The 25,417-nt window shown below is 40.2% G+C and overlaps 1 protein-coding gene across 1 annotated transcript in view; it reads right to left on the bottom strand.

The window, feature by feature from the left end:
• Positions 1-5,520: 5,520 nt before the first annotated feature.
• mtnr1ba (melatonin receptor type 1Ba) overlaps positions 5,521-25,417 on the bottom strand; it is a 37,816-nt gene continuing 17,919 nt past the window's right edge. Inside the window, exon 2 of the mRNA XM_051863848.1 lies at positions 5,521-11,743. Coding sequence (XP_051719808.1) covers positions 10,875-11,743 — 869 coding nt within the window. The 3' untranslated portion in view covers positions 5,521-10,874. The remainder of the gene's footprint in view (positions 11,744-25,417) is intronic.

The following is a 25,417-nucleotide window of genomic DNA, read 5'->3' as shown; positions in this document are numbered from 1 at the left end:
GCTGTATGGTCTTGGCCACCGTGCTGCAGCTCAGTTTCAGGGTCTTGGCAATCTTCTTATAGCCTACGCCATCTTTATGTAGAGCAACAATTCTTTTTTTCAGATCCTCAGAGAGTTCTTTGCCATGAGGTGCCATGTTGAACTTCCAGTGACCAGTATGAAAGAGTGAGAGCGATAACACCAAATTTAACACACCTGCTCCCCATTCACACCTGAGACCTTGTAACACTAACGAGTCACATGACACCGGGGAGAGAAAATGGCTAATTGGGCCCAATTTGGACATTTTCACTTAGGGGTGTACTCACTTTTGTGGCCAGCGGTTTAGACATTAATGGTTGTGTGTTGAGTTATTTTGAGGGGACAGCAAATGTACACTGTTATACAAGCTGTACACTGACTACTTTACATTATAGAAAAGTGTCATTTATTCAGTGTTGTCACATGAAAAGATATAATAAAATATTTACAAAAATGTGAGGGGTGTACTCACTTCTGTGAGATACTGTATATGTAGTTAGCTACTTTTAGCTTAGTAGCTGACTCCTTTTTTAAAGGGTGAATACTTTATAAGCAGCTTGTAGATTTGCAAGCATTTTCAATAGTTTTAAAGTAGCTTCCCCAACACCACACAATGTCTCTGATATTCTAGTCCCTCTTTCACCTAGGTCACTTTTTGACCATTTAAAATCTGCCAGATGAAAATCTGATTACTGTGAAAAGAATAGCACACCTCTCCTCAACAAACCACACAACTTTTGGTATCCTTCATGACTGTAGCACAAATGGTCTGGGATGAGTTACGCACCAATATTTGAGGTTAGGTTTTTTTTTAAGGGGTTGTGACATGAGAAATCAAATTTGCCTTGATCTTTTGACATATAAGAGGTCCATAGCTTAAAACATTCTCCTTATTATAAACAAAGCATTTATTTAATAAAGCTCCAAAAACGGCTAGTTTGGATATTGTGGGACCTGTGACGTCACACGGGCAAATACATTTGCATATGACTTTCTCCAGAGCAAGACATCAATACACCATAAGCCCTACCCACTGACATTCAGTTGCTTAGCGGCTGACACTTGCCTACACCGGATGCGAGTGTTGTGTAGCGGCAAAAGAAATCCGAATCTATTATGATCACTGATGCTGTCTACACTGGATATAGTATGCAGATGCTCGTTCACTTTCTGATGTACGCATTGAGTCTGCTGACAGCAGAACAAATGGAAGAGTAATTGGAAGCATAAAGAACGTTTGCTTTGACACGTCCAGTTTAAACAGCTCGTTTACATTTCTGTACAGACTTCAGAAGCATCCCAGCATCAGGAACAAGTGGATGGTTTATTTTTAATGGCATCATAGACTTTGAGAATTTGACTGCAGAGTGTTTTGTAAACGAGGCACAGTGTAATGGAGAGTTCGCAAAGAAACTTTTGCTGAAAGATGAAGCAGCCAATTGTATTGGATCTGGCAGCAGCTACATAACAAACCGTAAGTAAATGATTTTATAATGCTTTGTCTGTAAATGACGGTTTTATATGGATAATGTTTTCAAAACATTTACTCGTGCAATAGCGAGTGGCCATTGATGCTGTTTCCTTTGAAATGACGTTAGCCAATCAAAACATTGGCTGTTTGTTGAAAAGGCTTAAAGGAGCCGCCCCTTAAAAAGGATCATTCAGACAGAATATTTTTCCACATATTGTTTTTTTTTTTTTTTTTCAAAAAACTTTATTGACATTATAGACCTTATGTAGCCCCGCCCCTTTTCAGAGCTGCGCTCGTTGTCTTTTGACTTCCGGCTTGTATTTCCACAGCGATCTTATGTATTTATGAAAGAACTGCTCATTTTAAAATCTTCCCGGTCTACTGACATTTGTTAAGACATCTGCTTTAAACATAATGCTCATGATAACTTTCATTAACTCTACAACAGGTAAATCCACTTCACCAGCTAATTATTCTTCAACGGCAATGCCATAAATATACACAGCTACCGCAAAAACGGAAATTCAAAGACAATATTCTAAAGATGGTGGCGCGCTTGTTTCTCTGGTAAATAAGGTCTATAAGTGATCCTCAAGGAACATATTAAAATAATGAAAAATGAAGTCTATGCAGAGATGCAAACAATCTGTTTAAACTGGACACTGCTGTCACAATATAAGATTTTTCACTACACGATTATTGTGGCCAAAAGAATCTAGAGAAATCTATAGAATTTATATCTATAGAAATAGGAACAATTACATTTAATGGCATCCAGTTTGAAATAACTTCCTTCTGTGAACTGATGTGGCTTCTTATCACAGAATGAGGCAGAAATTATATTATTTTATATTATTCTCTACTGTGATAAAGGCTGTCAATTGGCATTGCACTATACATATACATTATTCTTATTCTCTTCATGTTTATTAAGTCAAAATGTCTCTATCTGCATTTTATTCAGCTACTTTTATTCTTTGTTTATATATTAGGGATTTCCTAGAACAGTGGTTCCCAATCCTGGTCCTGGAGGCACCCCAACACTGCACATTTTGCATGTCTCATTTCTCTGACACACCCAGGTCTTGGTCTTGGTCTTGGAGTCTCTACTAATGAGCTGATGACCTGGATCAGGTGTGTCTGATTAAGGAGACATGCAAAATGTGCAGTGTTGGGGTGCCTACAGGACCAGGATTGGGAACCACTGTCCTAGAACATCCCTTCAGTGTTGAGTATAAATGAAACACAAATTACATTTAGCATTCCGTAATGCTTACATCGCCCTAAAAAAACAATACTGCTCTCTAAAGATTATTTTAAGTAAACATACTATAATCCATAAGTTTTTATCTGAATGAGCACACTTTTGAACTACTGTAAAAGCCCAGAGGGATGTAAATATAAAAAAACACAGAAAGGCGTCTGCAGTTAGCAGATTAATGTAACATTTCCCGTTTCAGCAAAATAATTGAAAGTTGATTTCTGTACTAATTTTCAAGATAACGGAGGTGGAGGTGGAGGTGGGTGAAGAGGTTGGTGCTATTGCCACCTTGTGCACTCACTGTTGATCGGCAAGTCCTGCAGACTGGGCTGATTAACAAGTAATTTTCGTCAAAAAAACTTCCACACTGGCGAGTTAACTTTCTTGGAGTGTGGGTAGAGTGTCTCGTCTGTCATATCCGACAACATGCTTTTACGCGGCAGTAGCAGCTGCGCGCTTCGTCTGCTTGTCAAGTCAAGTCAAGTCAAGTCAAGTCAACCTTTATTTACAAAGCACATTTAAAAACAACAGAAGTTGACCCAAAGGGCTGTACAGAGCAAGCAAACTTAATTTTTAAAAATTAAAACATTATGTATTAATCCACTCAAAACTATTTATTAATCTATTCAAAAGCCACAGAATAAAGATATGTTTTTAAAGAAGATTTAAACATGGCTAATGTGAAGCTGCCTTCACATGGAAAGGGAGACTATTCCATAATTTAGGAACTATCACAGCAAAGGCACAATCACCCTTTGATCTATAGCGGGAACGAGGAACCTTCAATAGAAGTTGATCAGAAAACCTGAGCACTCTGGTTGGAGAGTACGGATGTAGAAGGTCACTGATATATTGGGGTGTAAGACCAAATAGTGCCTTGTAGACAAAAAATCAGAAATTTAAAATCGACCCTTAATTACACCAGGAGCCGGTGTAGAGATGCTAAGACCGGGGAAATGTGATCCCTCTTTCTTGACCCTGTTAACAGCCTGGATGCAACATTTTAAACAGGCTGTAGATGGGATAACGCAGTATGGGGAAGACCAATGTACAATGAGTTTCAATAGTCAAACCTTGATGAAATAAGTGAGTGGATCACAATTTCTAAGTCTTTATGTTTTATTTTAGTGTTAGATCTCAGGTGGTAAAAGCTACCCTTTACAACAGCACTGAGCTGCTTATCAAAAAGTAATGATGAATCAAGACTCACATGATCTTGTACATTAGATGACAAAGGACCTAACTGGGCATCCAGGTAAGTAGGACACAGGAACCTAAAATCAGAACTTCAGGTTTGCTCTCAATTAATTTAAGATTTTTTTTGCAAGACAATGTTTAATAACTTTGAAGCAGTTTAGGACATTCTAAGACGACCGGTTCTTGTCTACACTCACTGGGAAATAAAATTAGGAATCATCACCATAACAATGATAAGATATGCTGTATTTCTGAAAAATAAAGCTCAGGGGAGGCATGTACAGTGAAAACAACAAAGGCCCTAAGACTGATCCTTGAGGGACACCACACTGTAATTGAGTCGAAGTAGAAGAAACGTTGCCTAAATTCACAGAGAATGTCCTTTCTTTTATATAGCGGGAAATCACTGGAGGGACGTCACCCCCTCACCCCCTCAGGTCTTGGGGTCTCGACTAATGAGCTGATGATCTGAATCAGGTGTGTTTGATGAAGGAGACATTGAAAACATGCAGTGTTGGATATTATGGTCGATTGTGTCAAACGCGACACTGAGATCTTATAAAACTAAGACGAATAAGATGAATAAGATGAACCTAAATCAGTGAAGAGTAAAATATCATCAGTGACCTTCAATAATGGAGATTTAGTGCTATGGAAGTGTCTGAAACCAGACTGAAATGTATCTAAAATGTTAAATGTATTTAGATAGGAGTAGAGCTACGAATAAACAACTCTCTCCAAAATCTTGAGAATAAAAGGTGAGATTGGTCTGTAATTGTTGTATATTGCCAGATCCAATTTCATCAAAAGATGTAGAATTGCATGCTTAAAACTACTTGAAACAACTCCACTTGCTAATGAGCTGTTAATTATAGCTGTCATCCTGTGTAGGCAAATGTCAGCCGTTAAGTGTCTGAATGCCAGTGGGCGGGGCCTATGGTGCGATGATGTATAACTACTCGCTGATGTCTTGCTCTGGCAGTCATATGCAAATGTATTTGCCCGTGTGACGTCATGTCACCCAATATCAAAATGAGCCGTTTTTGGAGTTTGATTAAATAAATGCTTTGTTCATAATGATGAGGATGTTTTAAGCAATGAAACTTGGAGAATGTTTTAATGGTACAAAGACCTCTTATATGTAAAAAGATCAAGGCAAATTTGATTTTTCATGTCATGACCCCTTTAAAGAAACAAAGGATCTGACAAAGAATGAGAGAAAGACGTGAGGAGACAAAGAAAAAGGTGAAAGAATGATTTGTATCTAGAGGAAGAAGTGATGAGGGGAGGGAATGATTGTAAAAAGTTGTGACACTCTGAGAGATTGAGTGATGATGGAAAAAGACGTTTGACAAGAAAAGGGCTTTGGAGGGGAGAAGGAAAAAGAAAATTTAAAAGCCCTTTATCTAAGAAATGTTTTCAGTCCACGGGTCATAATGGTGTTTTTACTCCTTCGCTACATGTGATTCTTTCAGTGCAGCAAAGAGTCAGAGTAAAGCAAAAACCCGACACCTCTTAAATATAAAAGTTTTATTAACATGTAAAATCCTACACCAGCAGTCTTCTGAAATCATTTTAAGACCATGTCACAATAATACATTATTTTTAGGTTCTCTTGGTCCTGTTCCCCATCGATCCATTCCTCTTCTTAGCAATATCACTTATGCCTCATTTGTCCTAAGTCTGAAGATAATTGCCGCCTTGTTCCTTAAGCGCACAAATTCAAAAAATTCAAATAAAACAATCAACGTTCATGCACATTCATTTTGCAGTATGAAATATCACAAGTGTTTGGGGCTGTAACAGTTTGACCCGATTAATGCTTTGATTTACTAAGTTAAGTTTTACAAACGTAGTACATCAGTTAATGTTCAACACTACAGCAGCATTACTAAAATAAGAGAACTTACCCGAGTACTAAGACACACTGATAAGATGCACCTGTTGGTTGAGATTACTTCAAGGGTTTATTCATTTATTGACTTAATTTACTTAAAGTCAGCATAATTTAGTTCCACAACTTGAGGTAACACAATCTGCACAGTGTTTTTTTTTTTTTTTTTTCTGGGGATACACAATTTAATAAAATTGGAAGTAAATGAGGAAAGATAATCATTTGGCATAAACCATTTAAGTAAACTCAGTTAAGAAGACAGTTTAGTACTTGTTGTGGAAACAAAGATAAGTACTCTTTGTACCATACTAAAAAAAAATAAATAAATAAATAATTAAACTGGCCCAAATACAGTACAATTACAGTGTTTACTGTAGATCCAAAGATTAAAATAGACACCCACAGACTGGGAAATGGTATCAAAGCACAGAAGGTAGCAATAACAACAAAACTATTCCAAAAAAATAATTCATAAAAATAACAAATACATAGATTAATAAATATATTTCTTCATTCACAGCGAAGCACATCATAACTATTCCACCAATGGGAATATCACTGGATAAAAGCTCTTCTTCAATTTTAAAGTAGAAGTACTCATCAAAAATTCCAAAACAAGAAACTGCAGATACAAAGATGCCAGCACTCATCAGCTTTACCAAGACAAATAGATTACTGAACAAGCATTTGTCATAAATACAGAGATTATTCATCATAGTCATCAAAGGTACTAAGAAATAAGCATGTGATCTCGCAACAGTAAGAAGGGCGAGATACTCGTTGAAGTTACTAAGATTATTCTACTCTCATCGTAAATACTAAGATCGGGTTACCCATGAGAGAAACTGATATAAAATAGGAATACCCATAGAAACAGTACATTATGCGAGCGCTCGGGCACTCAGCTGGAATACTAAGATATCGTGACTGATGGCGAGACATGTTTTAAATGCATAGAGACACGTGGAGTCATTCACCGTCCTGCGACAAACTCCATTATACTAAGATAACACTGGAACTGTAAACAGAACAAGTATGCCACTCTTTTTCTCACAACATCTTTATTGTGCTTTTGAATCACCCTTTGGGGTGACTGCAGCCTATTGTGTTTGTAATATTCCAGGTAAAGATGTCAAACCCCACCTCACGTGGTCTGATATGAACTCACAGTTAAAATAGATGATTGTTACTAAGAACTTGAAATAGTCAGGTAAACTTGAACTCTTGGTAAGAGTATTTTTTTTAACACCCTGAGCACTCTCGGAGCATTTGGTGTTTGTTTGGGTTTCACTATCATTTTTCCAATTTTACTGGGATGCAAAATTAAAACTATTTTTAACCATGTGAAATAAGAATAAAAACATTAGTGCACTATGGTTCAGTAGATTATTAAAATAAAATGACATGATAAGTCATACAATATTTAAAGACTATAATATCCTTAAGATTTCAATAAGTGCACTGATGTCTTTTATTAAGTTTTATTACTCACTGCAATCAGAATTGAAGCTCCTTTGGTAAAGTTCTTCCCAATAAATCGTTTAATCATTACTGCTACTGGTATTCATTATTTGAAGTATTTAACATTTGAGGCTTAAATTTGACCCTGAACTGGAAGATTCACTGATTAATGTGAATAAAAGTAAAGCCATGTCAATGACTCGGGAGGGATTCACTACGAGTAATGGATTCGCTATGTATAATTGTGTCCACTGATAGCGATGTTTATTTGCGCACTGTCTACGTTGTTTTAGCACCCGGGACACTAAAGGATCAGGTAATGGTGCAAACACAGCAAGGAATTTTATAAATGCAATTCTTCATCATGTCAGTTGGTTTTGAGTGCTAAATGTGTGGTTAAACTGATTTGTGAGTGCTTATAATGAAGGATTTTGCGCTGAAATGTTTTGAGTAACTGTTCAGTGAATTCACTCCTCAGTTTTGTTTTTGGCAGATTCTAGTTCTTACATTTTTGAGGCTTAAAGAGTTCACACAAACAATTATACACATGTGTATTGTTAGACGCTAATTACATCCGTGGGAACTTAAAAGAAACTTAAAAGTATTTTAGCAACATTCTTTTCAGAATAATGAGACAAGAAAAAAAAGATGTGAGCACAGGTGGTGGAGGTTCATTTCTAAAAATGAACTCACAAATAGAAAAAAACAAACGTTTAAAATCATTCACTTTTCTTTGCATGAATGTCAGGAATAAATTGGGGGAAATTACTAAGGCATTTGTAATGCTAATCTAAATATTCTATAGAAAAAGCTAAGAAGTTCTCAAAAGACAGAAGTCTTCAATTTCGCTGAATAATTTTATTATTACCTCATCAATCTCTTTGTATCAATGACGGTTTGTTGAAACCTGCCAATTGATAGTTCAACGTACTGGTCTGAACAGGTACTGTTCAACAGCTGGCTATATAAATATTGATGGGCTTTAAAACTGCAGTTAGCTGAATAAACGTGCAAGGGGCCATTTACACAGAATGCTTTTTTGTTTTTAAATATGATAGACACAGCAAAGTGTGATGGAAAAGAGCGCAGGGTCTCGAGAGATGCGTTTTTGAAAGTTGAACAACATTTAACCGTTCACGGCGATTTAAAAATGTTGCACACATGTGCGAGACACTGAAAAAATAGTGTTGAATGCGGCCGTCAAGAGCATGTTTACATTGAAAAGCAATTCAGAAGCAACGCAGTGAAATGCAAACGCGCGCTCTGTGTAAAAATGGTAATCTACACTAGAAGTTCTAAAAAAAAATAATGTTTATTGTAGTAAATTTGACAAGAAAATACTATTTCAGTCTTTTTACTTAAGAAAAATCACATTTAATTCAATGTGTCACTTGTTTCTTTGTAATTATTTGTGAAATTTATTTAATTATTTGTGAACTTTCTCTCAGTGTACCAGTGTCTGTAGCTTTTCATCACGGACAGACGGACTAGGCAACTAGTAGCGGGCAGGCAAAGTAAAAGCCATAAATCCTACATTATTTGTGAAGTGAAACGTGAGTGAATCTTTAAAAATATCAGATGCTTTGTATAATACATCAGGGACAGCCATCCCCCTCCTCCCCATACTCAATGCCACTGCTAGGGTGACTATAAAAATGTGATTTTAGTAACTGATATGATTGAGATGGAAACTTTCCTCAGTAAAAGTATCCATAGCTTAAGTGAAGATGAATGCAGTTTTGACTTTCTTGACCTAAATGATTATATCAGTATGAACTGATCATATAAGCTACTTCTATATCTGGTATTTAATGAAGAATTAGGTCCTTCTTAAGTATTGTGGTTTGACTGAGACCAGAAACTGGCACTTTGAAGTGTGTAAATGTCTATTGACACATGCTGGTATATTAATGAAGATTATTTTAACGTTTGTATTATTATTACTATTATTATTATTATTAATAGTAATGATATAAATTGGCCTGTTAAGGAAGAAAGGATACTGACAAATAGTCTATTTATCATGTCACATATGTGAAGCCCTATGCTCATAACATAACGTTTTATGTTTTTAAATTGTGATGATCATTTGAACCCTGTTAATAAATCCAGTTGTAAACTGGTGCCTTACTTTCCTCATTTAAAGGGATAGTTCACCCAAAAATGAAAATTATCCCATGCTTTACTCGCCCTCAAGCCATCCTAGGTATATATGACTATCTTCTTTCAGACGAACACAATCGGAGATTTATTACGTACGGCCGTCCGCCAGAAGCTAGTTATTTGAATTCATAAAGTTTTAAATATGGATATTTTTCTTAGAAAAACGTATCCCTTCACTTCAAAATGCCTTTATTAACCCTCTGGAGCTATATATGGATAACTTTGATTATGGATGGATGCATTTTTTTTTTTTTTTTTTTAATTTGAGCAGCCATTCACAACCATTTTAAACCTTGAAGGACTAAGGATGTTTTTAAATATATCTCTGATTGTGTTCATCTGAAAGAAGATAGTCATATACACCTAGGATGGCTTGAGGTTGAGTAAATCATGGGATAATTTTCATTTTTGGGTGAACTATCCCTTTAAGAAATGTTGTCTAAAGTTAATATAAGTTGTATGCCGCCACAAGATTATATACGTGCAGATGTGTTCTGCTGGTGCACAGGCATAGGGAGCGTATGATGTTTGTTTAAACCTATGGAGAATATAAAAACATGTTCTTGCAGCATGTGGGCATATTCCAATTCACAGACTTAATTGAGGAATGTTGTGGAAAGGTTACAGGAAGATTTCAACAGTGCTCATGTTGAGTTTGCATAGCAATAGGGGAGTTTTACAGAATGTTGCTGCAGTGTTTTAGGGGAACGTTTGGATAATCTTTACTGCAAACCTAAGGGAGCCCTAGTTTTACACTTTCTCCATAGAGTTTAAAATTAATTGGTTGCATAGCACAAGGGGAGGCTCTAGTGTACTTACAGTGCCAAAAGTGCTAACGCTATTGGACATCTGGGAAAATGTATGTCAAGGTGCTGAACGGTCACAAATGTGTGAGCATTTCGGGAACGTTTCTTTAATGCTGTTATATCATTAGGGAAGCACTTGTGAAAATGTTGCGAGTCCTCTGGGTGCTGCCTTCTTGTGAGAGATCTGTTTAGTGAGTATTTATGGATGGCTGGAGAAAACAGCCTCCAACTATCAGTGAGAAAAATAAGTTGTTTTCAAGGAGCGCATGTTTGGAGAAGACAAAAATGTTCTGCAGTTTTTGTCTTTCTCAAGCTTGCACTTTTTGTCTGGTAATGACTTATTGCACAGTTCTCAATCATTAGCATGCATTAATTGAATGTGATTGTAATGCATGTGAGATGCAATAAATTTTTTTAATAATGAGGATTATTATAATTTTATGGTTTTCCAACAAATGAGGTATTTTTTTTTTCTTTTTTGCAGATGGTGGTATCTAAAGTGAGGCATAAAACGTTATTGTTAAAACACTTGTGGGTGCAATTTAAAACCGTTTTGCAGCATTCTCTCTTTGATATCTGTGTATATGTATTGTGAGTGAATTATATTGTGTTCGCTTTGGGCTGATCGTCGTTGTTGTTGTTGCCAGGTGACTGTTTGTTGCTGCGCTCAGTCCCACCTCTAGATGTCTCCTGCAGGAAGAGGCGTGGCTTACAAAGTGACAGAAGTATTCTGCGGTATTCTCTGCGGAAGTTCTGATTGAGCAGTCCGTACACTACGGCGTTCAGGCAGGAGTTAAAATACGCCATGAAATAACTAACCACAAACAGCCAATCAGGGACCATGGGCGCAACACGGGGAGGGTCCACCGCTACAGCCAGGCCAATCAAATTCAGAGGCGCCCAGCAGACGGCAAACAGCACAAAGACGACGAACATGGTCAAGAAGTGGCGCAACTCACTTGGACGAAGGCGTGGCCTGACATCAGTTTTGACTCGCCTCCTCACACGGAGCACCAGCACCCAAATCCTCAGATAACAGAACGTAACTACTGCGATAGGAAGCAGGAAATGCACGGTCACCACAGCGATGGTGTATCCTGCACTTGTCGTCTGACTAAAGGTGCATGAATAGACACGGGGGTCATACGTCAATGACCCCAGCGCCAGGTTTGGAAGAATGGCAAGGACGGTGAGTACCCAGACTAACATCAATAGGGCCAAGGTTCCGGCGCGGCCGTAGATCTTCTCGTAGGTGTTGGTCTGACAGATGAAACAGTAGCGGTTGATGGCGATGGCGGTGATGTTGAAGATGGAGCCGATGACGCTCGCTCCCATCAGGAAGCCGCTGACCTTACACTCCATTTCCCCCGGCAGCCAGCCTGCGTGCAGCATGGCGTGCAAGACCAGAGGGTAGGGATAGCAAACCACCAGAAGGTCGGCGAAAGCCAGACTCACTACAAAGGCATTACCTACAGGACACACACACAGAGAAGGATTTCAAATACAATGAACTTTTTTTCTGTCATTTATTTCTGTGATGCAAAGCTGAAATTTCAGCATCATTACTCCAGTCTTCACTGTCATATGATCCTTCAGAAATCATTCTAATGTGCTGATTTGCTGCTTAAGATAAATTTCACTGTTGAAAAGTGTTGTGCTGCTTAATATTTTGTGGAAGCCATGATACATTTTTTTCTGGATTCTTTCATGAATGGAAAGTCAGCATTTATTTGAAATAATTTTTGAAACAATGTAAATTTCTTTATTGTCAATTGATCAATTTAATGCATCCTTGCAGAATAAATTAGCTTTTTTAAAAAAAAAGCTGAATCTTATTGACCCCAAACAGCTTCACTGTTCACATATTACTATTTTAAAAGTATTTTATTATTACTATATATATATATATATATATATATATATATATATATATATAAGCAATAAGGTACAAGAGGCTGTGGTGTATCGTGAATAAGTCACTGCTGAAGGGCGTTGTTATTTCTGCAAACCCTTCAGCTGTGACTTATTCACGATACAGCACTAGCCTCGAGTACCTTATTGCTTTTATAAAATGGTTACCACACAATACAAATATTAAAGCCAGAAATATGTTTCAATGCAACTTTCATGAAGTAAACTTTTTCTAAAAGCCTTCCTTCCGCCGGAAAAAATAGTCCCTGACCGTAAACAGCAACAGAAGTTACATTTTCACGCCATTAGATGACGGCAAAGACTGTCTTTATGAGTGTGTCAGTCAGTAGCGAAGACTTTTATATTGAAAAGTCTGAATTGTTTTGAAAATGGAAAGACGCAACTGACAAATGCTTTGACTAGCGCTGTCAGTCACAGGAAAAATGTTAAAAGGACAAGATGATACATCAGACCTTTAAACAGATTTTTCTATTATGAACATAGGACTGACCTGAAGGAAAATACTAAATCTGAATGCAGGTAATAAACTCGCTCACTCGATCTCACTCGGTATCACAACACTCTTCTACATAATACAGTAAGCTTCAATGAACAATATCAATTGAGAACATACAGTTTACGTTGCTAAGAGTGGTTGCTAAGGGTGTTGTGTAGTGATACACAGAACCGTTGGGTGAAGTGGTCATAGCCATGTTTTATCGTGAATAAAACACAGCTATTGACCAATCAGAATTAAGGACAGGAACTAACCGTTTTATAAATATAGACAGTTTTGAGCTGTATTATAACCCTCATCATTAAAGTGAAAATAACATTTTAAAACATTCTGGATTATTATTTAAAATTAATTAGTGAAATATGTGGTTTGGTAAAGTGATCAGTACCTCAGAGAATACCATTATAAACTTGCTCAGGTGCAACCAATCAACTTCCAGATCAAATACCAGGCTAATTGCCCCACCTGACATCAATTGTAGTCATTTTGATTACTTAAGAAAAACCAGCTGTTTCTTGAAGATGCCGCTGTTAGTAGTGTATGGTACTGCAAATAATTCACCTTGGTTAGGAAAGTGCTTTCAGAAGGCCTCTGGGATAAAGTTGTGGAAGGGCACAAGTTAGGTGAAGGCTACATTCTGAAGGCTTTAGCTATCCCTCTGAGTACTGTTCAGAGCATCATTAAGAAGTGGAAAACTTATGGCACCACCAACACATTGCCTAGATCAGGCCGTCTGTCCAAACTAGATGACCGAGCAAGGAGGTCATTGGTCAGAGAAGCTACCAAGAAGCCAAAGGCAACTTTGAAGGACTTACAAGTCAAGTCAAGGTAAGTCATCTTAATTTATGTAACACTTTTTACAATACAGATTGTTTCAAAGCAGCTTCACAGTGATAATAGGAAAATTAATGGACAGAGATTGTTTTGGCTTTACAGCAGCTCTAGGAAAAAGTTATTATCGAGCTAAAGTATGTTTTTGATTGAATCACTTCATTTTCATGTTTAGTCTATAGGTATGTGCATTTGAATGTGTATGTGTGCAGACGCTTAGTCTTTTTTACAAATTGATATCGCCAAATTACTTGTCTGGCCCACATAATACAGAATTATTAGTCGTTTCCGCGGATCCATGTGAACTGGAATCATTTTGATAACGTTTTATCTATACATAGGGAAAGGGAAGTGAAGGAGGCCTTTGCAGGGGATAGTTTAGTTGACACTTCAGGGCTGCGCTGTCATCGTGTCTAGGTGCAGGTCCTTCATCTCATGTGGATACGACCTGGATCTGGCAGACTACGGTAAACCTCGGAATAAACAGATAATAAACTGATATTAGCGTAGACGCCATTCTTCTTATGATGTAGCGAGTACATCAGGTGTTATGGGAATTATTCCTGGTTCCGGCTGACCTAATTTATGCAGCTTAACAATTTACATGATTTGAATTATAGAAGCAGATAATGTGTTTTGTGTATGCCAGGTTAAAGAGATGTGTTTTTAGTCTAGATTTAAACTGAGAGAGTGTGTCTGCTTCCCGAACAATGCTAGGAAGACTGTTCCAGAGTTTGGGTGCTAAAACAGAAAAGGATCTACTGCCTGCAGTTGATTTTGATATTCTAGGTATTATCAACTGACCAGAATTTTGAGATCGCAATAGACGTGAAGGAAAATAATGTGTTAACAGCTCGCTCAAGTACTGGCTTTATGGCCGGGACTAGTCGGACTGTGCATGTGACAACTATCTCACAAGCTTCACACAAAGCTGGCCTGTATGGCAGGGTAGCAAGAAAGAAGCCTTTCCTGAAAAAGTGCCATACTCAGTCTCTTTGCGCTATGCAAAAACACCCCTGGAAGACTCTGATGCCATCTGGCAAAATGTCCTATGGCCTGATGAGACCAAAATTGACCCTTTTTGGGCTGAACTCCAAGCGCTATGTTTGTGGAAAAGCAAACACAGCACACCACCCACAACACACCATACCTACTGTGAAGCATGGTGCATGATGAAGCATGAAGCATTATGTAGTGAGGGTGTTTCTCTTCAGCAGGGACTGGGCGATTGGTCAGGACTGAAGGAAAAATGGATGTTGCCAATTACTCCCAAATTCTTGAGGAAAACCTGTGTCCCTCTGCTAGACAGCTGAAGATGGGCAAGTCATTCACCTTCCAACACGACAATGATCCTAAACATACCACCAAAAGAACAATGCAATGGCTTAAGGATAGGAAGGTGAATGTCCTTGAGTGGCCAAGTCAGAGCCCTGACTTAAATCCAATAGAAAATCTGTGGATGAACTTGAAGAGAGCAGTCCATTGCCACTCACCACGAAATCTGACTGAACTTGAGCAATTCTGCAAGGAAGAATGGGCAAATATTCCCTAATCTAGGTGTGCAAAGCTAGTACAGACATATACAAAGAGATTAATGGCTGTAATTAAAGCAAAAGGTGGCTCTACGAAGTATTAAATCAGGGCACTGATGACTTTTCCAACCCTGTTATTCTTGTTTTTCAGTTGTTAAATTTTCAGAACTGTTGCCTTTCTTTCTTTCTTTCTTTCTTTCTTTTTTGTTGTTGTAAGGCAAAATTTGTAAATAAAGCTGGAAAAGTTTTTTTTTTTTTTGGAATGGGTTTGATTTCAGGCTGTACGACAAATAAAATAATTATTTCAAAGGTGTGTGATGATTTTCTATAGACACTGTGTGTATAAAGTTGTAGGAAGGGATAAAGTTGTAGAAAGGCACACGTTAGGAGAAGGCTACCCCTCTGAGTACTGTTCAGAGCATCATTAAGAAGTGGAAAGCATATTGCCTAGTACACATTGCCTAGATCAGGCCGTCCGTCCAAACTGGATGACCAAGCCAGGAGGACATTGATCAGAATTACCTTGCAATTATGGTAATTCTGTTTTTAAAATATATATATATATATATATATTTGCACCCAGGCTTGGGAGGGTTACTTTAAAAATGTATTCCATTCCAGTTACAAATTACTTCATAAAATAAGTATTCAGTAACGTAATCCAAGTACCACAATATGAAAGTAATGTAATCTGATTACTTTTGGATTACTTCAAGGTCATATATATATATATATATATATATATATATATATATATATATATATATATTCCATACTTATGAATGGGTCTCAACAATAAAAATATTTTGCAAATCTGATAAATTATCTATTGCAATATTATTATCGCTGTTGTTGTTTAGAGCTTAAAAATATAAAAGTCACATCAGATCATAACCATACTGAACAAGCTCAGATCAAACATTACCTTTCAGTCGGTCACGTTCGACATACATCAGTAGTGACCGACGAATTGGGATATCGCTAGAGAGCCCTATCAGCTTCGAGTGTATAAAAATAAGCCGATGGAATTGGCGTGCGATATTTGCATAATGCGCAACGCCCCCGTCAGGAGGGTATAAATACGGAAGCGGATGCAATCGCACTCTGTCTTTCACTTCGGAGCCAACTTGTGTTCCTACTGTCAAGACTGAGAGTGTGTTCTCAAGCCTTTGTAGAAGCTTTCTGTCGGAGTGTTGGTGTTACGGCACACTACTGCGAGGCCGCAACTTCCTGAGGAGCCTTTTGAGCTTATTGCTCTCAACTGCTGTTATCACAGCACTTTTTCTGCCCTGCTGGTTTGCGATTTGGGCCGGTTCCTTGCGTGTGTACTGTCAGGCGATCAGTGTGTACCTGCAGTCACATCGCGACCATCCGTTTCCTTTGGCGCTCCTGCGGACGAACAGATGTCGATCGCGGCATCGGAAGGTGAGCTTGAGTCCTCGGGAGATGAAGACTCGGCTGTGCTGCCTCCCTCCGGGACCGTAGCATTGCCCGAGCCTGATCCCGAGCTGACAGCTATGCTTGCCCGGGCTGCCGAGAAGGTTGAGCTCGTGTGGAATCCTCCACCGCATCCCGAACCTTCTCGGTTGGATGATTGGTTTCTCGGGGTTCCTCAGCGCACCGCCCCGGTACCATTCTTCCCGGAGGTGCATGAGGAGGTGACCAAATCTTGGAGAATGCCCTATAGCGTTCGTGCCAGGCCTGGTCCCTCCTCCGCCTTCACCACCATGGATGGCGGGGAGGCCAAGGGGTACGCTGGGATCCCCCCAGTCGAGCGATCCATTGTGATGCAGTTGTGTCCGACGGCCGCCGGCTGGCGCGGTGAACCCCGTCCCCCATCCCGGGCCTGTAAATTCTCGTCCAACTTGAACGAGAAAGCTTACAGAGCCTGTGGACAGGCTGCCTCCGCCCTGCATGCCATGGCCCATTTGCAGGTTTATCAGGCAAAAGCGCTTATGGACATGCCCCAGGGAGGTCTTGACCAACAGCTTCTGGGGGAGCTGTGCGCAGCCACTGACCTCGCCCTCCGGGCGACTAAGGTGACGGCGCGTTCCGTTGGTCAGGCGATGGCTACTCTCGTAGTCCAGCAACCTCACCTGTGGCTGACCTTGGCTGATATGCAGGAGACCGATAGATATCGGTTCCTGGACTCCCCCATATCTCAGGTCGGCCTATTCAGCGACACGGTCGAGAGCTTCGCCCAGCAGTTCTCGGCCGCACAGAAGCAGGCAGCTCGTCGCTGAGGGCGCCCGTCTGCGTCGTCCTCCACCCCTGCTAAGTCAGCCAAGCATCAGCCTCCACCCGCCAGACAGCAGGGAGCTGGTCGCGGACGCGGCGCCCAGCCCACTCAGAACCCAGCCAAGCCAGGTGGCAAGTGCACGAGGAAGCGGTCCTGAGACGGGCGACCTGGAGAGGAGGAATTCAGCTCTTCGGGAGAGGATGCCAGCTTCTCTCCCTCCCCCGGAGGAGCGCCGGGGGGAATTTGTGTATTGTCTCGTCCCGCACTGGCTCTCCGGAGTCCAGCGGTACCCACTTTCTCACAAAAAGAGCTGTTAACCAAACCTCCAGGTCCCAAGAGGGCGCAGTTGGCAGTGTGCGAGGCCCCACCTCGCCACTCTCACCCCTCTCTCACTTCACCAGCAGGTCCCAGTGTGTTGGTTGAGGCCTCCTCCCATGTGCCGTCTCCCATACACACTGTCACCTCGCAGAGTCCGACCCCACTTCGGGCCGCTATGCCGTCCGAGTCGGGTCCCAGCACTCTGCCTCGCTGCCCCACGTCGGGTACGTCTGCGGTGCCTTTGGTCCCACTGGCTCGGAGTCTGGGAGCGTGGCTAGCGCTTCCCAGCCCATCCCACTGGCTCATTCGTACCATCAGACTCGGCTATGCGATTCAGTTCACCCGGCGTCCCCCAGTGTTTAGGGGTGTCCATTACACTCGCGTGTCCCTGGACAATGCACCAGTTCTCCGCGTGGAGATTGCTGTCCTTCTGGCAAAGGATGCAATTGAGCCGGTCCCTCCAGCCGATATAAAGTCAGGGTTTTACAGCCCCTACTTCATTGTACCCAAGAAAGCCGGTGGGTTACGGCCAATCCTGGATCTGCGTGTCCTGAATCGGTCCCTTCACAGGCTGCCGTTCAAGATGCTTACGCAGAAGCGCATTTTCGAATGCATCCGTCCCCAGGATTGGTTTGCAGCGATCGACCTGAAGGACACGTACTGTCATGTCTCGATTCTGCCTCGTCACAGACCCTTCCTATGGTTTTTGTTCGAGGGTCAGGCATATCAGTACAAAGTCCTACCCTTCGGGCTGGCCCTGTCGCCCCGCGTCTTTACGAAGGTTGCGGAGGCGGCCATTGTTCCGCTCAAGGAACAGGGCGTTCGCATTCTTAACTACCTCGATGACTGACTCATTCTGGCCAGCTCGCGAGAGCAGTTGTGCGAACACAGGGACATGGTGTTAGCTCATCTCAGCCGGTTTGGTCTTCGGGTCAACTGGGACAAGAGCAAACTTTCCCCCGGGCAGAGGATCTCTTATCTCGGTATGGAACTGGACTCAATCGCCCGGACAGCGCGCCTCACCGAGGAGCGCGTCCAGTCAGTGTTGAACTGCCCGAGTACGCTCAAGAGCAGGACAGTGGCCCCACTGAAACAGAGGCTCCTGGGACATATGGCATCCGCAGCTGCAGTCACGCCGCTCAGATTGCTTCATATAAGGCTGCTTCAACACTGGCTTCACGGCCGGGTCCCGAGATGGGCGTGGCAGCGTGGTACGTTCCGTGTCCCTGTGACACCGAACTGCCATCGCACCCTCACCCAGTGGTTGGACCCTTCGTTCCTGCGGGCTGGAGTTCCCCTCGAACAAGTGTCCAGGCATGCTGTGGTCTACACAGATGCTTCTGCCACGGGGTGGGGAGCCACGTACAACGGGCATACAGTATACGCAAATATGCATTTCCCCCAGTGAGCCTTCTCGCACAGCTCCTGTGCAAAGTCAGGGAGGACGAGGAGCAGGTCTTGCTAGTGGCTCCGTATTGGCCCACTCGGACCTGGTTTTCGGATCTGACACTCCTCGCGACAGCACCTCTTTGGCCCATTCCTCTGAGGAAGGACCTTCTGACTCAGAGACGGGGCACCCTCTGGCACCCGCGTCCCGACCTGTGGAAACCCCATGTATGGTCCCTGGACGGGACGCGGAGGTTCTAAGTGATCTCCCCCAGGCGGTTGTAGACAATATCACTTCTGCTAGAGCTCCTTCTACTAGGAACCTCTATGCGTTGAAGTGGAACCTGTTCGTCGAATGGTGTTCCTCTCACCAAGAGGACCCCCGATTATGTTCGGTCAGGTCTGTGCTTTCCTTCCTGCAAGAGGGCTTGGAGCGAAGGCTGTCTCCCTCCACCCTCAAGTTGTATGTTGCCGCACATCACGATGCAGTTGAAGGTAAGTCGTTGGGGAAGCACGACCTGATCGTCAGGTTCCTGAGGGGGGCGAGGAGACTGAATCCGCCTCGCCCTTCCTCTATACCCTCTTGGGATCTCTCCCTGGTACTTACATCTCTCCGGGGTCGTCCCTTCGAGCCTTTGCAGTCAGTTGAGTTAAAAGTACTGTCCCTTAAGACCGTCCTCCTGGTTGCATTGGCCTCAGTTAAGAGGGTAGGGGACCTGCACGCCTTTTTGGTCGACGTTTCATATGGAAGAGATGATGCCTGATACTTTATCACATCACGTCTGGTCAGGACACAGCGTTATAAGAAACATGTCACTCGTTTTAGACAACAAATTGTAAATTTCATACATAAGGTTTCTCAGATTTAGATTCCATTACATTATTAAACTGATGCCGCATTTATCTGCCACTAGAAAGTATTTTTGTACACATTTTTTACAAAAGATCCTTGTGTAGAAAACACACAAACACAAGGAAGGTCAAGCAAGCAAGGAAGGAAACTTGACAACAGCACCTGAACTGTTGTTGACATATTGCGTGTCTGGGAGTGTAGAAGCATTTGTGTGTGAATATGTGCATGTGAGTGTGTAGGACAGGCTCAGGTGCACTAGTATTTTAACTGTGAGGTTCACACAAAGTTCATATCCATTAGATCAAGTGTGGTGTCTGTGACACTGAGTTCTTCTCTACTGTATATGTGTGTGCATGTTTGTCAGGCGGTCTCTTGCATGCATGTGTTGGGTGCTGGTTTGTTGGAGAGTGCGTTCTCTTCAGATCAAGTTAAGCGTTTATAGCACAGCTGGAGTTCAGATGGAGTTCAACACAATACTCTACACACACACTTGTATGCCTAAACCAATGTGTTACAGACTTACAGACAGGTTTTGTAATGGATACATAGATTCAGTGCATATTGATCGAATGCATTTGGGGAAAACAGTGCATATGGAAAGCAATCATTTTAGGTTAATATTTCATATCATACCTCATCCAAATGACTTATTCTCTATTCACACTAACTTTATCGATGGAGGTTTCCAGGTTGCTAGTAGCCATTCCTCTAGCTCTAATACACTGATATAGATATTGCAGTAGTGCATTATATCTTGAACAAGATGAATAACTATCAATGCATGAATCAAACATGCTTAGAACAGCAACAATTTCTGACAGAGTTTACATTCTGTTGCTGCTCATTTAAACTTTTTTAAACTGTTGACTCACAGGACACGCCCACATTGCATCACAAATCGAATGGAAATGAATGATGCAGGGTCCATGCAAATCGCTGTCAACTTTCACAGCGGCCAATTTCCTCTTATCTCTCACCCTCTTCTTCTCCATTTTGCCTTCCTCTTCTGGATCCGTCAATGTCTGCTATCTTTCTCTCGCTCTGTGCCAATATCTCTCAGCATATCTGATTTCCGATCCATCTCTTTTCCTCTCACTTATTACAACTCAATTCGCCTTCACTCTCTTTCGTCCTTTCTCATAAGAAGATTAAGAGGCAAGAGGAAGAAAGCAGCTGGACTTTTAAATGTTTTAATTGGTATGTTGAAAGGCTTTCTGAGGGAGAAATTTGGTCTAATCTCTTGTCTGGAAGCTAGGCCAAAATGAATGAATGAAATTCTTGAACCTGAGTTTAGCTCAACAGAGATGCCTAAGCAAAGAAACAAATAAAAATCGGCTTTAGTATAGCATCATACAACCACTCACAGACACATACACACTTGTGCTCATTACTTCTGTGAACCTGCCACATGAGGAATAAGTTTTCAGAGATGAATATTGTGCCAGCTACACAGATGCTTCCCGTAGGCATTTGGGCTTTTACATTTGGAACAATATAAAGTTTGTTAGCTAAACAGATGAATGTGTAAACTGCTGCCTTCACACACTCAAAAGCACATTGGTCCTCTTTACACCTAAGCATTTATATGCTTTTCAGATATTCTACCACTTACAAATCACATCAGATGTTGTGTCAACCAAAACTATTATATTCAGAATATTTCAAAATTCATTTCCCAGGGAATGCATGAATATTAAAATGTAGGCCTATATATTCAAAGCTAAGTTGCTTTGGATAAAAGTGTATGCCAAATGCATAAATGTAAAATAAAATGCTTTCTATCATTTGAGACAAAAAATATCTGGTGTCTGGTCTACTGCGTTTCCCTACTTTAGACACATTCCCAGTAAAGGATGCTAATAGGGATTAGAAGTGAAGACAAGAGGAGAAAAATAAAGTTTTAAAGCACCAAATGAAACCAAGAGAGAGATTCCAAGTGTATTCCAGTGAAGAAAAAAAAAAAAAAAAAAATCAATTGGATTTTGTTTTGGATGACCAGATCCGCACTGTCTGTTTTGCATTGTAAGCATTCTGTTAAAGCATTTTAAAACATTATATAAAACATTTTCCCTAAAAGTTTGAGTTACAATAGTTTGCAAGAGTGCAGTTATAAACACAATAAGGCTGTGAAAGCGACTTGTGACTAGATGAGTTTACCTGTTCATCTGATGACATTTAATGTCACCGACAACCTCTGTATGCCCATTTAGACACTTGTTAGCAACCGCCTTTTACAAGACAAGTAAAAGCTTTTTTTAAAAAAACACAAGAGGGTATTTCTGATGTATTTTATATTGTAGAAAGAAAAACTGTGAAAATATCTTGTGCTTGTGTTTATCACAGACCTTATTTCAGGCATTTAACCAAAGACCCATTCAAAAAACCCATCGACTTCAGGGCGACGGAACCGGAATTTGAAGTGCTAAAATGCTAACTGGTTTTCGGGTTTTGGCCTACAAAAATACGTCATCCCTGCAGCACTTTATTGAGTGTCAGTTTAACCTTGATTTTATCTACACTGATGTAGGTTTAAACTCTTGAATGTCACCTTAAAGATCTATCCACATTGAAAAGAACAATTACTAAAGATCTCATCATGGGTGTAGCTTTAGCTGCAAAATAAATAATGTTAACTAATATACTTTAGCTAATATGTAAAAGTAAATACTACTACTAATAAACCAATCATACTTTCTGACCCCTCCCCCAGTCTTGTTTGCATATTGAAGTTAAATCTGCTTTGGTGGTTCGTAGCCTATCAAGACAACAATAGCCTATGTTAGATCGACAGTTGTGTGGTACAGTATAAATGAACATTCGACTTCCAGTGACTCTGGTTATCTTTGCAGGTCGATAGATAAGCCTTATATTTCTAAACTAGGAAAGACAGCTTCGTCCTCAAAAACTAAATGCTGTGGGGTGTTTCTTGTAATGTTCACACTGCATTTAACCTTGGCATATTGTCTCTTTAAACTAGAAATGCACTGATGCACGGCCGATAAAAGCAATTATTTTCACTCTGGGCCATTAACAGTTTAAAAAAAAAAATAGCAATGTTAAAGCAGGCTCTATCTGACCCTATGAATCACCCATAGTTCAAGCAGGGTTGCAAGATCGCAGTTTTTCCCGAAACATTATTTGTAACGTGTCTCCCATCCAATAATCACAAAGAGCGCTGTTACTTCTGATAAGAAACAAAGTCTGTCCATTTTATCAGAATTCAAACAATAAACGCCTCTTAAATGTGATGTGACAGATCGCTGTAGCACCTTGGTTTACGTGGCAGCGAGGAGCGTGAGTGTTTTCTTCCTCTTTAATACAACTTAGAGCATGAAAAAAAAATGAACATCAAAATGTATGTTGAAAGATACAGTACAACTTACCGAAATGTATCGTCATGTAATTGCTGAATCAGTGTTTCACCCGCAGAAAGACATAAATAAAACAGCTTGTGAACAGTCACATAAATACCTCAGTAAAGTTATCCAGTGTTCACAGTTCGTTAGTTAGCTATAAACTAACTCCGCTGAGTTGGGAGAGATTAAGAAAATCAAATTATCGGCAGATATCACTGAATAATCAGCTATCGGTATTGACGGAGAAATTTAGTATTGGTGTATCTCTACTTTAATCCCGGATTAGCAGGGTTAGCCCCACACTCTAAAAATAATTCAGTGGTTTTGTAAATTTCACAATAAACTATGCTACCTTAATAAAATCTCTGGATATCACTTAAGTGAGTGTTTGAAGACATAAGAAAATAAATGCTTAAAAATCCAACAATTAAATTTGATTAAAAATTTACAGCTATTATTATTTTTTTTTTTTTTACAAAAATAAAATAAAAAAATATATTTTTTTAATTCAATCAAAATATTTGAAAATGGAGAATTATACCGATCAGTTTCAAGAATCACAATTATTACTAGTTTCAAATCAATATTATTAATCTTTAGCAAAAACTTAAGAAATTGAGTAAGTTGGACACAATGTAATCGATTGCTGACAGTTAAACAAATGCACCCCTCCCCCATCCTCCAACGTAAAGACAACCTAGCGGTTGAGTTACTGAGCATGGGCTTTTTGCATTCTCTTCAGAGAGCAGCTCTCAGCAGGGCTCTGAACCAAGTTTGAATGATGTAATTGGCTTGTTCGAAATGCATCGGTGCCGCACAGACCAATCGGCATATGACATCAAAGTACCGTGAGAGTGTTTTGGAGAGCATACGACTCCTTACCCTTTTGAACCGCTCTTGCGGTACTTTGATATGCCGATCGGTCTGTGCAGTGCTTGATGTATCTCGAACAAGCCTTCTGTTTCTGGGATATTTTGGCTTCATTTTTCAACCTTGGAAGGAAGTGGAGGCGTGTCGTTAATCTTTTTATTTTCACAGTCTATGCTCTGAACCATGTCCAAGGAACGAAAAAAAAAACAAGCGAAATTTTAACAGGAACATAAAAACTGGAGGTTAGTGTAGAACCGCTACTATTCATGGAAAAAAAAATACTATTTTTTTAAAATAATTAAACATCATGTTGTCAAAGTTAGTATTGTGGCTTTATATATGGTCATTCATTATATTATTAACATTTTCCTAAAATCAAGCTCAAATGGAGTTACAAGGTTTTTCACCAGAAAATTGTTTTGTCAGTCACTAGAATGGCCGCATCTAAGGCAGTAAGTGCATCGCATTATGTTTTCATCAACTTTGTAACGTGTCCTCAAAAGGTCAAACAACAGTCTGGATCTATATCCAGATAAAAAAAGTGTTTAATAGCTCCAATGATGAGAAATATCCATAACTTGACCATGAAACATGACATGAAGTGTAAGCTCAAGGCCTCAATCCATAACCACATGTGAGGCACACGTACGAATCAACAATAATTCACCAAAGGCAAGATAGACCACATGATTAAATAGGCCTACCTGAAATAAGAAACACCTGGAACTAATTACCATGAACAGAAAGAACTACAAGGGCCAAAGAACATTAATGGCAAATTACAAAATAAAAAACATGACAACGTACAGAATCCTGACAAACTTACAGGTTACAAAGTTTATTGTAGCTATGTGGGTGCTCAATTTTTCCTGTCGTTTAATACATTTGGCCCAAATCTTGTATTATAAAAGATGAAGTGCTATGCACGGGCTGTATTGCTATGATGGCAAATACCAGACAAAGACACTCCTCAAATACATAAAACATTAGCCTTTACAAACACCATGTTTTTTTGAGTAAAGAAAACGCTGTACTTATTCGAACATCCAGCCCTTTATTAACCCTAACAAGCAGAGGCGGCACTTCATTCTAAATGGAGGCGGGTGAAGATACTGTATAAGGTTTTGCCGACAGTTTGAGGATCCACTGGAATAACGAGGTTTAGTCACAAGCTATTTTCAAAATAAAGTTCTGTTCAAGCTCTTGTATTACAGACAAAAAAGGTAAAAAAAATAACATTTACAACACATTAATAATCACTTTATTTAATGCAAAGCAACACAAAGGGAAGTGATGTCAGTCACCTAAATGAGTGTTGCATCTTTTCACG

Source organism: Ctenopharyngodon idella, chromosome 15 (assembly GCF_019924925.1).
Source record: "Ctenopharyngodon idella isolate HZGC_01 chromosome 15, HZGC01, whole genome shotgun sequence".
Lineage (NCBI taxonomy): Eukaryota > Metazoa > Chordata > Actinopteri > Cypriniformes > Xenocyprididae > Ctenopharyngodon > Ctenopharyngodon idella.
This window is presented reverse-complemented; position numbering and strand designations above follow the sequence as displayed.